At 37.7% G+C, this 16,607-nt stretch overlaps 1 protein-coding gene across 1 annotated transcript; it reads left to right on the top strand.

The window, feature by feature from the left end:
• Positions 1–287: 287 nt before the first annotated feature.
• On the top strand, positions 288–1,154 carry LOC141690947 (uncharacterized). The gene is made up of 2 exons (XM_074495700.1): positions 288–434; positions 546–1,154. Exons 1-2 carry the CDS (start codon positions 288–290, stop codon positions 1,152–1,154), a joined length of 756 nt encoding a protein of 251 aa, XP_074351801.1.
• Positions 1,155–16,607: the final 15,453 nt, after the last annotated feature.

The raw sequence follows: 16,607 nt of genomic DNA, 5'->3' as shown, positions 1-16,607 counted from the left end.
GTATTTTAGTTGGAATATGACTTGGTCATAAACAGTAGCAAGTCTTTAGGAATGAAAGTTTCCAGTAGAGTTAGTGGAGACAAATAACGAAGGTTGCTAGTTTGTAGCAACTAACTCAGCTAGGATTTTCACTATTTTATGTATTCTATTTTTTCCTATGAATGAGAATCAGCTTGTTCTATTCTCTTTTCTCAGTTTTATAAAAACATCTTTGATTGATCATCTAACTCCAGTATTGTGGTATCAGGCCCTGATTAATTCTGTAAATGCCCAAATACATGCCAAAGATGGACACACAGAAAATGAAGGAAGGATCCATGGGCTTTAACTACCCCATGCTAACAAGGAACAACTACTTTGTGTGGTCTCTTAAAATGAAGGTTTTCATGCAAGCACAAAGTGTGAGGGATGCAGTTGAACCAGAGGACCCAAAGGTAGGTGTAGATGTGAAGATAGATAAGGTGGCCTTAGCAGTTATATAACAAGGCATACCGGAGGATATGCTCTTCTCAATTGCTGAGAAGATGACTTCAAAAGAGGCCTAGGATTCGCTGAAAGTAAAGAGCATCGGGGCTGATCGAGTTCAGAAGGTGAAAGTTCAAACACTTAGAGCGGAGTTTGAATCAATGAATATGAAGGAGACGGATAATCCGGATGAGTTCTGTCTGAAATTATATGGCATCGTTTCAAATATTCGTCTTCTAGGAGAAAAGATGGGAGAGCCTAACGTGGTGAAAAAACTCCTCAAGGTTGTTCCTTCTAAGTACCTTCAAATTGCTTCTATAATAGAACTATTTGGAGACTTGCATGCAATGTCAGCAGAAGAAGTTGTAGGTCGATTAAAGGCACAAGAAGAAAGGCTTAGAGGCCATAGTGAAAACACAGGTGGACAACTTCTTTTGACGCAGGAGGAATGGTCAAAGCGAGCAGGCAAAAGTACAAGTGAAAAGGGGAGAAGAGGATTTAGTAATCGTGGCAAATGGAGAAGCCATCCCAAAAATAGCTCTGTTGGAAAACCCCGTCATAATCAGGCAGAAGATGGAAGTGGGAGTACCAACACAAGTCGGGATCTTAGCAAAGTCAAGTGCTATAATTGTCAGGTGTTTGGTCATTACGCATCAGAATGTGGAAAACCACGGCGTGAAAGAGATTGACGACGTGACAAGGAGCAAATACCTGAAGCTAATTTAACTCAGATTAAAGACGATGAGCCAGCGTTGTTACTGACTGAGTGTACAGACGCAAACATGGGTACTCTCTTATTAAACGAAGAGGGAGTGATCCCAAAGTTGGGGACAATTGTTACGGTGTGAGTAATTATATGACAGGACAAAGGTCAAAATTCAGGGAATTAAATGAGAATATGACCGGGCAAATCAAATTTGGAGACGGCTCGACGGTTAGTATCAAAGGGAAGGGGTCAATTGCTTTCAAGTGCAAGAACGGAGAGTCGTGCATACTCAACAAGGTATATTTTATCCCCAACCTTCGTAATAATATTATTAGTATGGGTCAAATGTCCGAAGAAGGTAATAAAGTAACACTGCATGGAGATTTCTTGTGGGTGCATGATGAGAATGGAAGGTTGTTAATGAAAGTAAAACGAACCTTGAATAGACTATATAAGATTATTATTTATAATCATGCAAATGTATGTCTACTAAAAAGTGTAGAGGAAAACACATTGTTATGGCACGCGAGATTGCGACACGTAAACTTTCAGGCCCTATCTCTCATGTTAAAAAATGAAATGGTTATTGTTCTACCAAAGTTATCACAGCCTAAGTGTGTGTGTGGTGGCTGTCTAATGTTAAAGCAGTCACGCAAGTCCTTCCCGTCAAGGTCAAGCTTCATAGAAAAAGAATGTCTTGAATTGATACATGAGGACATATGTGGTCCCATAACTCCATCAACGCCTTCTGGAAATCGGTACTTTCTACTCTTAGTGGATGAATTTTCTTGTGTAATGTGGGTGTCTCTACTCAAGAGCAAAGACGAGGCCCTTGATGCATTTAGGAAATTCAAACTAGTCATTGAGAAAGGATATGTACATAAGATTAAGGTGCTAAGTACGGATAGAAGGGGCGAATTTTGTTCAGCCATGTTCAAGGATTTCTGTGACAGCCATGGTATTGAAAGATACTACACGACTCCTTATTCGCCTCAACAAAATGGAGTTATCGAGGCGAAATAGGACCGTGGTAGTAATGGCAAGGAGTTTGTTGAAAGAAAGAAACATGGAACTAAGTTTTTGGGGAGAGGTTGTGCGACAAGCTGTTTATATCCTGAATCGAGTACCAACTCGATCTCTAACAGGTGTGACACCTTATGAGGCATGGTCCGATAAAAAGCCATATGTAGATCACATCAAAGTATTTGGCTGCAAACCCTATATGAAAATTCCAAGTGTGCATATAAGGAAGCTGGATGATAGAAGTTTTCCAGTAATCCATCTTGGTAAGGAACCAAGAACAAAAGTGTATCGTATTTATGATCCGATTCTGAAGAAAGTGCACGTCAGTAGGGACCTTGTATTTGAAGAACAAAAGAGTTGGTATTGGGTAGCAACTGAGGATGTGGGTCTAAAAAGCTCAGGTTCATTTATTTTAGTGAATGACAAAAATCAGAACAATAGCGTAGAGGAACAGGATTTTGAAACAACAAGTGAAGTTGCGAGTCCTGAATTCTCTGCGACCGGAAGTGTGTCACCATCAAATGAAAACAATGACTACAGTTCAAAATCTTCAGAGCCTCAATCAAATGAAAATAGCGACTACAGTTCAGAATCTTCAGAGCCTAGAAACTTTGGGTTACTGAGTGATATTTACAATGAGACTGATGAAATAGAAATTGCAGATGAGATGCTGATGCTCAGTGCTAAGGAGCCTCTTTCATATAGTCAAGCAGAGAAAGATGTGGAGTGGACAATAGCAATGAAGCGTGAAATTGAGTCCATAGAAAAAAATAGAACCTTGAAACTTAAATATTTACCAAAGGGTCAAAAGGCGATTGGACTTAAATGGGTTTACAAGTTGAAAAATGATACAAATGGGGATATTATAAAGTAAAAAGCTCACCTTGTGGCAAAAGGATTCATCCAGAAATAAGGTGTGGAATTTAATGAGGTGTTTGCCCCGGTTATAAGATTGGAAACAGTAAGGATGATGCTTGCTTTAGCTACCAAGAATGGATGGGAAGTATACCATCTCAATGTAAAATCAGCGTTTTTGAATGGTGATTTACAAGAGGAGGTGTACGTACAGTAACCAGAAGGTTTTATAAAATAAGGGGAGGAACAAAAGGTTTATAAGCTGTCAAAGGTGCTTTACGGGCTACGTGAGGCACCACGGGAATGGAACTCTCGATTAAATAGGTATCTTTTGAAGCTTGTTTTTGTAAATGCCCATATGAGCATGCAGTGTACTATCGTCATGAAGGGAATGAGTCACTACTGGTTGGTGTATACGTTGATGATTTATTAATCACAGGTACTAGTGTCTCTAACAGAGAAAAGTTCAAAAAATAAATAGTTACGGAATTTGATATGAGTAACTTAGGAAAGTTGTCTTACTATCTGGGGATCAAAGTTGAACAGGGGAAAGACTATATAAAGCTAAAGTAATCTGCCTATGCGAGGAAGATTCTAGAGAATGCGGGGTTGGGTAAATGTAAACCAGTAACATATCCCATGGAGTCTAAACTTTAGCTGAATAAATATGAGTATGGAAAACTTGTGAACTCAACTAATTTCAAGAGTCTTGTGGGTGGACTACGTTATCTTGTTCATACGCGTCCTGATATAGCGTATGCTATTGGAGTGGTAAGCAGATACATGGAAAGACTTACCACGATAAACCTGAACATAGTGAAAAGCATACTACGGTATGTGCGAGGTACAGTCGAGTTTGGGCTTGTCTATTTGAGAGGATAAGGAAATTATATGTTGTCAGGGTTCTCGGATACTGACTTGGCTGGGAACTTGGATTATAGGAAGAGCATGACGGGTCTAGCATTCTATTTGAATGACAGCTTGATAACTTGGGTCTCCCTGAAACAGAGGTGTGTAGCTCTTTCATCTTGCGAAGCTGATTTTATGGCGGTGACAATAACATCTTGTCAGGAAATATGGTTAAAGAATGTGTTAACCCAGGTAACGGATTATAGTACGGGTCTTGTAGTCTTGTATGTTGACAACAAATCAGCCATTGACTTGGCCAAAAATCCAGTTTTCCATGGACGTAGTAAACACATAGACATATGGACCAGGTAAAGGACCTGCAGAAAAACAGTTTAGCTTAAGGGGAAGTCTGTTGGTTTTATTTTAATCAAAACATGTTTTTCTGTTTTAGAAATAAATTAGCATTAGTATTTTAGTTGGAATATGACTTGGTCATCAGCAGTAGCAAGTCTTTAGGAATGAAAGTTGCCAGTAGAGTTAGTGGAGACAAAAAAGGAAGGTTGCTAGTTTGTACCAACTAACTCAGCTAGGATTTTCACTATTTTATGTATTCGGTTTTTTCGTATGAATGAGAATCAGCTTGTTCTATTTTCTTTTCTCAGTTTTATAAAAACAGCTTTCATTGATCATCTAACTCCAATACATATGTGGATATGTCTAACAAGAGTCTTATTTATATGATATCATTTTATAACCTACCTTAAGCTTCTAAGAGGAAGAAGCCTGCACTCTCATCAGTTTTATAAGTTCCATTTTAATCTGTTTAAAATTATTGCAGTTTGCTTGACTGGCATACAAGTCGTGAAAAATCATTTCCCTCAAGATTTTCTGTAAGAAAACAAAAGTAATAAAAATAGAGAAACAAACATTAGTACAAACTCGTTGTCTTTCAAATTTTTTAAATAGAAACTTATTTAATATAAATAGAAAATTAATTTTAATAAAATACACCTGACTCATTTTATGATTTGGGAAGGAAAATATGGTGACTGAGGATAACAATTAGTTTTTTGGTAAAGGGCAATTTCTAAATTTTTCAGTAAAAATAAGCAGTACATATTGGTATATATGAATAGTTATACAAGTATATCAACTGGAAACTGAGAGAGAAAAGCAGACATATGCTCGTCAAAAGACTTGCTGATTTTATTAACTACTTAACATTACATTATAAACAGAAAAGACTCTTAAACAAAGTAAACTAGTAACTAGAACATGATTATCACAAACTCCTAACAGAACTTTATCTCTATTGATTTATTCAACGATGCTACACAGTTGATAACTACTGCATAACAGACCTAGATATGTAAAGAACCAGAGAAGAACCATGTACGTGGCATGTACATTTGAGATTAAATTCCAACATTCCCCCCTTTAATCTCAAACCTTAGTCACCAGATTCTTAACACCGAGTAAATGACGCATCTTCTCAAACTTGATTGTTGCCAGTGCTTTTGTCATAATATCTGCACGTTGACAGCTACTGCTTACATGTTTCAGAATCACATTATCCCGTTCCACACACTCCCTTATAAAATGAAAGCGTATATCTATATGTTTGCTCCGGCCATGAAACATGGGATTCTTAGCAAGATCAGTGGCTGATGTATTATCAATACATAAGACAATTGAACCTATATGTTCAGAAGTTATCTGACTTAACAAGTTTCGGAGCCAAACTCCTTGACATGCTGCCGATGTAGCAGCCATGAATTCCGCCTCACAAGACGACAAGGCAACGCACCTTTGTTTCTGAGATACCCATGTTATAATGCTTTCGTTTAGATAGTAAACCATACCTCCTGTGCTCCGTCTATCTTCCAATTGCCCTCCCAAGTCACTATCGGAAAACCCTGTCAAGATATTGTTGCCACTATCTTTCGAATAAATTAAACCATAATGTGTCGTTCCTCTTACGTATCTCATTATCCTCTTGACAACATTGAGATGTAATCATGTTGGCCTCTCCATATATCTGCTAGTAATTCTTACCGAATATGCAATATCCGGGCAGGTGTGGACTAAATAACGTAAACCACCAATCATGCTTCCATCTTCATCATGAGTGAGCTGTGCTTTCAAGTCCATCGGATACTTAGCATGGTTACAATCACTCAACCCAGCCTTCTCAAGAATTTTTTGAGCATAACCTGTTTGTTTCAACTCGATAAAACCTTCCCCTTGTGTTACTTCAATGCCCAGATAATAACTTAGCTTCCCCATATCGCTCATCTCAAAACTATCACTCATTTGTTTCTTTAATTTTCTGATCATAGTCACATTCGTGCCTGTGTAAAGCAGGTCATCAACATATATGGCCACAATCATACTTTCCCCATCTTCTCTGTGAGTGTAAACTGCGTGTTCGTAAGGACAACGAACGAAACCGAAGCTCACTAAACACGAATTTAGTTTTTCATACCAAGCACGGGGTGCTTGACGCAACCCGTATAACGCTTTCAATAATTTATAAACCATATGTTCTTGGCCAGCTTTTTCAAATCCCTCTGGTTGCGAGACATACACATCTTCTTTTATATCTCCATTAAGAAAGGCCGTCTTAACATCCAAATGATGGACCTCCAACTATTTTTAGCCGCTAAAGCCAATAATAATCTCACTGTCTCAAGACGAGTCACTGGAGCATACACCTCATCGAAATCAATACCAATATCCTGGACATACCCTTTAGCGACCAAGCGGGCTTTATGCTTTATAATTCTCCCTTCTGCATCCTTTTTTAATTTAAATATTTATTTCAAACCTATAATCTTCTGTTCTCGTGGCAAAGAAGTCAATTTCCACGTTTTATTGTTCTCGATAGATTCGATCTCTTGCTTCATAGCTTCCTTTCAATTTATGTCCTTAACTACCTGTTTGAAATTCACAGGCTCATCGATCCCCATAAGATACAATTCTTCATCTAAAGTCACCTGTTCTAATTCTTCATACACTTCAGTGATAGGTTTGAATTTCTTAGGTTCTGTGCTACCGTCATAATCATTTCTGTTAATTCTTGATACGGACCATTGAGGTGATGGAGTTGCACCCCCTTCTACATCAGCAAGAGCTTCAAATTCATCTCTTTTGCGGTCATTTGTTTCATCTGTTTCCGTTATATTCGGGATCGTGAACTGAAATGCATTTCCTTCACTTTCCTCCAACTGATTCCAGTCCCACGATTCTGATTCTTCAAACACGACATCACGAATTACATAAACACGTCTGCCAATCGGGTCATACAAGCGATACCCCTTCGTTCCGGGTTCCCTCCCCAGATTAATAACACGAAGGCTTCGATCATCAAGCTTCTTAATATGTTTACCAGCTATCTTCATATGGACCAAACATCCAAAAACCCGAAAATGACTAACATCCAGCTTCCTTTTTGACCAGGCCTCATAAGGTGTCAGTCCAGTTAAGGCTCAAGTGGGGAGCCTGTTTAGTATATACACTGCATTTCTCACTGCTTCTGCCCACAACATAGCTGGTAAATACATCTCCTTCAAACAACTCCTCACCATTTCGACCACTGTTCTATTTCATCGCTCTACTACACCATTTTGTTGAGGCATATAGGGCGTCATGTAGTGCCTTTTAATGCCAGTATTCTCGCAGAAATCTTTGAATTCATTCGAACAAAACTCCCCCCCTCTGTCAGTTCTCAGTGTTTTGATTTTTCTTTCTGACCCTTTTTCGACTAGTGCACAGAACACCTTAAAAAACTTTAGAGCCTCATCCTTGTTTTTCAAAAAATAAACCCACATATATCTACTATAATCATCGATGATCAAAAGAAAATACTTGTTACCTGAGTTTGTCTCTGGAGCGATCGGGCCACATAAGTCTGCATGAACCAGTTCGAGTACCTTTTTGGCGTTGTAGTTAGCTTTGCTTGGAATTTGCTTTCTAGTCTGCTTTGACATAAGACACCCATTACATGCTCCCTTTGGCTGTTGTACAGTTGGCATTCCCATCACCATATTTTCTCTGGTCATTAGTGACATAGCTTGATAGTTAATATGTCCAAGACGTGTATGCCAAAACTTGGACAACTCTTCAACCTTAGACATCAAGCAGGCCTGTTTGTCCGTCTTAATGACTATCTTGTACAAACGATTCGACGACCGTTTTACCTTCATAAGTAACCGCTCCTCTTTATCAAAAACCCATAAAAAATCTCCTCTAAGAACAACTCTATTACCATCCTCTGACAATTGGCCGAGGCTCACAATATTGTTTTTCAAACTAGGAATAAAGTACACATCGCGTAAAGCTCTTTCTTCCCCATTCTTATAGAGCCTCTTCACAGTTCCCTTTCCCGCTATTTCAACAGTCGATCTGTCTCCAAATCTAACTTGTCCAGTTATGCTTTCATTGAGATCAGCAAATTTTGTCCTGGAGCCAGTCATGTGATTGATTGCTCCATTATCAAGATACCACACACACGAATCACTCACATTCTCCTCTTTTGTTATCAACAGGACATATACATCATTATTCTCCTCAATAATTTTCTTATATGATGTAGCCTTATCAAGTTTTGCCAATAACAGAGCTGGTTCGTCATCATCCACTAATACCATATTAGCTTCATGTCTTTGTTCTCGCATCTTCCTCGGTCTTCTACATTCTGCAGTTATGTGTCAATAGTTGTGATAATTGTAACATTTAATTTTACTTTTGTCACGACTTCCTCGACCCCTATAGTTCGACAGTCCCTCGTTATTCGAACATTTTAGCCACTCCACCTTGGTAAGTAACAATTTATTATCTTCATTTTCTCGTTTTTCCCACTCTTCTTTTTTTAAGTAACAGCTGACTCTCATTTGTTCCTGTCTTACCCTTTATGCGTTCCTCATGCGCCTTGAGAGATCCTACGGCTTCCTCCACGGACATTGTTTCAAGATTTCCAAATTGTTCCATAGTGGACGTAATTTGCAGAAATTTTGAAGGCACTGCTCGTAGAAATTTTTTCACAACATACGCCTCTTCCATTTCCTCCCCCAAGGCTCTGATATTTGTCACCAAACCATTCATTCTCAGATGGAAATCATCAATTTGTTTACTTTCTTTCATACTTAATGCCTCAAACTCGGATTTCAATGTTTGAATCCGGACCTTCTTAACCCGATCAGCTCCCTGACACAAAGTCTTTATCGCTTCCCAAACATCATTTGCCGTTTGCTTCTCTGCAATTGACAACAAGACTTCTTCTCGTATACCTTGATAAATCATGGCCATGGCTACCTTGTCACTCTTCTCTTCAACAGGAGTCTTTGGGTCATTCTGTTCAACGGCAGTCCAAACTCCTTGTGCCTGCATGAACACCTTCATCTTAAGAGCCCAAGCCGTGTAATTGCTCTTTGCCAGCATTGGGTAACTCAAGCCTATGGAGCCTCCTTTTACCTTATTAACATCCATCGCCGGTGCCTTTGACATTCACCCAGAACTTCTCGCTCTGATACCAATTATTGGTATATATGTATAGTTATACAAGTATATCAACTAGAAACTGAGAGAGAAAAGTATATATGTATAGTTATACAAGTATATCAACTAGAAACTGAGAGAGAAAAGTAGACATATGCTCGTCAAAAGACTTGCTGATTTTATTAACTAATTAACATTACATTATAAACAGAAAGACTCCTAAACAAAGTAAACCAGTAACTAGAACATGATTATCACAAACTCCTAACATAACTTTATCTCTATTGATTTATTCAACAATGCTACACAGTTGATAACTACTGCATAACAGACCTAGACATGTAAAGAACCAGACAAGAACCATGTACGTGGTATGTACGTTTGAGATTAAATTCCAACAGTACATAAATAAAATTTCATACAAATGTATCTATACAAAAAAATTATAATGGATAATTGAGTTCTTAAAATCCACTATTTTGTAAGTGTTGATAGTGTATAAATATGTTTCTATAACTTTCAACTGTTTGTATGTAAACGGGGAAAACAAAGATGCATAAACCTATCTCACGCTTCTTGCTTTTTTATTTCTGAAAGAAAACAAATACATATATTGACAGACTCTCAAATAAGATCCTACAAAATTGGACATGACAGCAACCACTTCCTAAAAACACTCTTCCAGGATTAACTTATTCCATGTTCCTAAACACACGCCTATTTCCTGAAGACTGAATCAAACTATACGTTAACTAATTCAAATACATGTTTGAGATTACATATTCAACAATCCCCCTTTTAAGCTCAAACATGTCCGTTTAGACTTATAACTCCCAAGAGCTTTCTCATTTCTTCAAACTTAGTTTTGATCAGAGCCTTCGTCATTATGTCTGCCCTCTGTTCATTGCTACTCACATGCTTCAGAATGATCTCACCCCGCTCTACGCATTCCCTAATAAAATGATACCGCACATCTATGTTCTTGCTTCGTCCATGAAACATCTGGTTTTTCGCCAAATCTATAGCTTACCGGTTGTCAATGCATAAAGTTACTGGACCAATGACCTCTGACGTGATCTGACTGAGTACATTTAGAAGCCATATGGTTGGCAAGCGGCTGCGGTAGCAGTCATAAATTCTGCTTCGCAAGAAGACAGTGCCACGCAGCGTTGTTTCTGCGATACCCAAGTTATAACACTGTCATTTAAGTAGAAAACCATCCCGCTTATGCTCCTCCTATCATCCAAATGGCTTGCTAGATCACTGTCAGAGAACCCATTTAGAACATTGTTCTTGCTGTTCTCAAAGTACACTAGACCAAACTGAATTGTCCCTTTCAAATATCGCATGATTCGTTTCACAGCTTCCAAATGAAGTTTTGTAGGTCTCTCCATATGACGACTTACAATTCGCACACTAAAGGCAATGTCTGGTCTTGTATGTACCAGATAACGGAGACCTCCCACCATACTTTTGAACATAGTCGCGTCCACTGTTTCACCACTTTCATCACTTGTGATCTGCACCTTTGGATCCATAGGATAAGTTATAGGGTTGCATTCCAACATACCATCTTTCTCTAGAATTTTACGAGCATATCCTGACTGTTTAAGCACAATACCGCATGCATTTTGCTCAACTTCTATTCCCAAGTAGTAGCTCAGTTTTCCCAAATTATTCATCTGAAATTTATGGTTCATCTCAGTCTTGAACGTGCCAATCAACTCAGAACTCGAACCAGTGACTAGTAAGTCATCTACATATACCGCTACTATCAACATTTCACCATTTTCATTTCTCATATATACTGCTGGCTCGTAAGGGCACCGAATGAAACCCAATTTTTCAAGATAATGGTTCAGGTTTGAGTACCAGGCTCGTGGAGCCTGTCGTAAGCCATAGAGGGCTTTCTTTAATTTATACACCAGATGTTCTCTTCCCTTTTTCTCAAAGCCTTCAGGCTGAGACACATATACATCTTCCCTGATATCTCCGTTGAGAAAAGCAGTCTTCACATCGAGGTGATGAACCTCCCAGTTTTTCTTAGCTGATAGAGCGAGCAACAATCTCACTGTTTCAAGTCGCGTTACTGGAGCATAAACCTCATCATAATCCACTTCTTGCTCTTGAACGTATCCCTTGGTGACAAGCCTTGCCTTGTGTTTAACAACTCTTCCATCAGCATCCTTCTTAAGCTTGAAAACCCATTTCAGCCCAATAACCTTTTGTCCAGGCGGCAACTTTGTTAATTCCCACGTCTCATTTTCTTCGATAGATTCCATCTCCTGTTCCATTGCTTGTTTCCATTTAACATCTTTGACCGCCTATTTGTAATTTCGTGGTTCATCAACTCCCATTAGATACAGTTCATCCATTGTCTCTATTTCTTCTGTTTCCTCATATATATCTCTGATTGGCCTGGTCTTTCTTGGTTCAACGCTGTCATCGTAATTTTCACTATCAAGCTGGTTGATACTGGTTTGATGAGAAACACTGGCTGAAACATTTCCTTGTGAGACATTTTCTTCATTTTCTTCTGTGAACCCAGGCTGACTATCATAATCATTTTCATTTTCAAGTTGTACAATGAACTGCTCTGTCGTGTTTATTTCAGTATCTGTTTTACTCCACGGCCACGATTCTGATTCTCTGAATGTCACATCTTGACTCACACAAATTCGATCAGCAATCGGGTCATAGAGGCGATACCCTTTTGTGCCTGGTTCCTTCCCTAAGTTGATGACCTTCTTACTACGATCCTCCAGTTTTTGAATACACTTGGATGGCACTTTCATGTATGCTAAGCAACCAAAAAGACGAACATAACTTAGATTTGGTTTTCGTGCGTACCTTGCTTCATAGGGTGTCAATTTAGTGAGAGCTCTAATAGGAACTCTGTTAAGAATATAGACTGAATTCTGGACTGCTTCTCCCCACATTTTAATTGGTAATTTCATCTCCTTTAAACAACTTCTAGTCATCTCTACTACTGTTCGATTGCGACGCTCCACCACGCCATTTTGTTGAGGCGTGTATGGAGCTGTAAGATGTCGTTCTATCCCGGCACCTTCACAATATTCTCTGATTCACTAGAGACAAACTCACCCCCCCCCCTATCTGACCTGAACACCTTAATTCGTTTTTCAATTCTCTTCTCAACTTGAGCACGAAAGTTCTTAAAATTTTTTAATGCCTCGTTCTTAGTCTTAAGAAAATACACCCACATGAAATGAGTAAAGTCATCGACCAAGAGGAAAAAATACCTGTAGCCAGATGCTGTTTCAGGAGTAATAGGGCCACACAAATCGCCATGGATCAGTTCAAGAAACTCCACATATTCATACTTTGATTTGTTCGGAAATTTCTTCCTGGCCTGTTTCGACATCAGGCACCCATCATAGTCATTCTCCAGTTGGCCTATTCTGGGCATTCTAGTAACCATTTGTTCCTTCGTCATCATGTGCATTGCATGATAATTCACATGTCCAAGGCGTATATGCCATAATTTGGACATCTCGTCTACCTGTGCCAACATACACGTCGATCTCTTTCCAGTTTCAATGACCAATTTATACAGACAATTTGGTGCTCTTTTAACTTTCATTAACAGACGTTCCCCTTGATCATAAATCCACAGATAATCCCCTTTTAACACTACTTTGTTGCCATCTTCGGACATCTGCCCTAAGCTTATGATATTACTACACAGGCTAGGGATGTAGTATACATCGAACAAGCATCTTTCTTCCCCATTATTACACAACATCGTCACACACCCCTTCCCCTCTATCTTGACAGTCGAGCCGTCACCAAAATGTACCAAACCTGTGATTGTTTCATCCAGTTCAGTGAATTTTTCCCGAGAACCTGTCATATGGGTACTAGCACCATTGTCAAGATACCACATGTTCGTTTCTTTTGTTTTTTTTTCTTCTTTTGACAGAATCTTGTGCAATGCCTTATTCTCATCCGTGAGCATCACCACTCCTTCTTCCTTCACGCACTTAGCCAATAATAAGGATGGTTCATCATCATCATCTACTTGAGCCATGTGTGCCTCTTGCCTAGCTTCTCTGTTTTACTTGGGCCTTCTACACTCTGCGGCATAATATCCGTAAAGGTTACAGTTATAGCACTTTATGGTACTCTTGTATGGACGTCCTGCCTTACCTTTAAAGCCTGAAGACCCTTCTTTATTAGTCCGTTTCAACCATTCGCCGCGTGTCAAAAGTAGCTTTCCATTGGCCTTTTCTCGCTTTGCCCATTCTTCTTCTGTCAATAGCAAGCGGCTCTCCTTTGTTTCTGTTTTTCCTTTTACACGTTCCTCATAAGCTCACAGAGAACCAACAACCTCTTCCATTGTCATAGTGCTAAGATCACCAAACTGTTCTATAGTAGACGTAATTTATAGAAATTTGGAGGGGACTGCTCTCAAAAACTTCTTCACTGTATAGGATTCATCCATCTTCTCTCCAAGAGTTCTGATGTTGGTGACTATTCCATTCATTTTCATGTGGAAGTCGTCAATTGTCTCATCATCTTTCATAGTCATGGCCTCAAACTCAGATTTGAGTGTCTGAATTTTCGTTGCCTTCACTCGTTCTGCTCCTTGGCAAAGTGTCTTAATTGCCTCCCATGCTTCCTTTGCCGTATCTTTATCTGCAAGTGACAGTAAAATCTCCTCAGAGATTTCCTGATAAATCATTGCTAGTGCCACTTTGTCAGTCTTATCATCGACTACAGTTTTTGGGTCCTTCGGTTCTATGGCATTCAACACCCCTTGTGCTTTAATAAACACTTTCATCTTGAGAGCCCATGCTGTATAGTTGCTCCTATCAAGCATCGGATAGCTCAAACCTATCGACCCATTCTTCAACTTGTTGGCCTCCATCCTCGTTTGTCTTCTGTTTCACCTAGAACTTCCCGCTCTGATACCAATATGTTGATAGTGTATAAATATGTTTCTATAACTTTCAACTGTTTGTATGTAAACGGGGAAAACAAAGATGCATAAACCTATCTCAGGCTTCTTGCTTTTTTATTTCTGAAAGAAAACAAATACATATATTGACAGACTCTCAAATAAGATCCTACAAAATAGGACATGACAGGAACTACTTCCTAAAAACACTCTGCCACGATTAACTTATTCCATGTTCCTAAACACACGCCTATATCCTGAAGACTGAATCAAACTATACGTTAACTAATTCAAATACATGTATGAGATTACATATTCAACAGTAAGTATTTTCTTATTATTAAAATAAAAAAATTATAATTTTTTCCTGATATAGAATATTTTAATTTTGTGAGTAGAACTTGATTACTTGTAAGTAGATAATTTTGTGAAATTTTAATAATAATATATAAAAGAAAAAGAATGTAAGAAACAAATAATAAGAAGATGAAAATGAATAGTAGGTATAGCTACAGTGGCTGATAAAGATCACTAATATAGGGGTGAGGTGGGGCTGATAAAAATCACTAATACAGTGGTGAGCTGGGGCTTCCACATCATTTTATATAAATATTTTGTACCTAATTGTGTACATGTAGCATTAGGCTTATACTCTTGTAAAATTTTCTAACCATGTCATATACCTCTTTTAATCTCATTGAGTTTAAATACCCGTTCAAGGGCTCACAACTTGAACAACTAAGGACTACATAGGCCTCTGTTGGACACGTTCCGCAAAAGAAAAGTTTTTGAATAACAATTTATTAATAATTTATATTAAAATACATATATTTTCATTGATTGCCCTCATTAAAACAGGCTATGTGTCCATGTGTTCTATGTAGTTATTGTAATAACCCATGCCAGAAACTACAATATAGCTTTTTATATATATATAATGTTGGTACTTAAAAATTGAAATTGGTCTCCATACGACACTAATTGCCACAATCATTTCAAAAGTATTGTAAGTTATATCATGTCAAATACTTATATTTAATTTATATCTAGTTATATTTGGGTACACCTTATTTTGTGCTAGGCAGTCCATAGTATATATCTTTGCATATAAAAAACAAATCTTTACTAGATACATATTTGGAAATATATATAAGTCCGGTTTTGAGAATGCATGTCCCATGGGTCTTTGATGCCGCTTTTCATATTTGATATTCTTGTAGCGTTTCTTTAATATTGTATGTTTTTCCTTGAACCCTTGTATGAAACAACACCCCCTATTCTCAATTATTTTACAGGGAAAATGCTTACATAAAAGTAAAACTCTACAACAAATTTTGATTATATTATCAAGAGGGAGAAGAAAACATACAAAGATAGAAAAACACTATCATGATTTAGTTGGTCATGATGGTATCTAGTGACACCACCTCCTATGTGTGGGAATATTTTATTTCATATATAGGAGCATAGACATATATAAATAGACATATATAAGTATATAGATGAAGACTAGACAATCATTCAATCAATGACACTAGAACTTGCTATCATTGTATGACACCTTATATGGTCTCTATTGTATTTTTTTTGAAAATATAATGATATTTCATGTTTTTATTGAATATTTTATAAAAATATGTTTTTTGAATTCACATGTTCAATATATTTTTCTTAAAAAGAAAATTAATAAATAAAAAACTAATAACACAACACTATAATGAGTGTACAAATATCACATGAATTCCCCATTTAAGCTCAATTATGATAAGCCTAATAGAAAAATCAGCTCTAAAATTTTAAAAAGAAATAATTTGACATGTCTTCCACTTAAATGATACTATTAGTTTCAAGAGTCTGCCACTCCCGAAATTAAAAAAAGTATCTCACAAATACCCCCAAACATTCAAAAGATTTTTTTACAAAATAATACATACCTTTAAATTTGTGCGCTTAAGATACTTCCCTAGAATATTCATAAGACGATCAATTAATTTTTCAAATATTTTCCCCTCATTCACTTCCTGCATTTCCGTCATTAATGGAGATGGCATGAGGACTTTGTAATTGTTTATGTAGAGCTAGTTGATTGACATGATACAAACCCGGGAATAGATACATAGTGCTTGAGGTCTAAGAAAGGGAAGGGATATAGAGTGTGTGAGCATGTCATATATAAGGAAAACACTTTTCCATATTTTTCCTTACCATGCACTTAGCAAATTTTCCCAGCTTATCTTTTAGCTCAAGAGACAAGTGGACTTTTATATTTAAAAACCATGTCTTGGCTACACA

This window comes from Apium graveolens, chromosome 10, assembly GCF_009905375.1.
Source record: "Apium graveolens cultivar Ventura chromosome 10, ASM990537v1, whole genome shotgun sequence".
NCBI classification, from domain to species: domain Eukaryota; kingdom Viridiplantae; phylum Streptophyta; class Magnoliopsida; order Apiales; family Apiaceae; genus Apium; species Apium graveolens.
The sequence above is the reverse complement of the archived record's forward strand: the minus strand, read 5'-3'. Positions and strand labels throughout refer to the sequence as shown.

Excerpts from the sequence above, each read along its gene's own strand:
- LOC141690947 (XM_074495700.1), top strand. The coding sequence starts at position 288 with ATGGACACACAGAAAATGAAGGAAGGATCCATGGGCTTTAACTACCCC. Across the intron at positions 435-545 it reads TTGAACCAGAGGACCCAAAG|GATTCGCTGAAAGTAAAGAG; the intron begins GTAGGTGTAGAT and ends AAAGAGGCCTAG.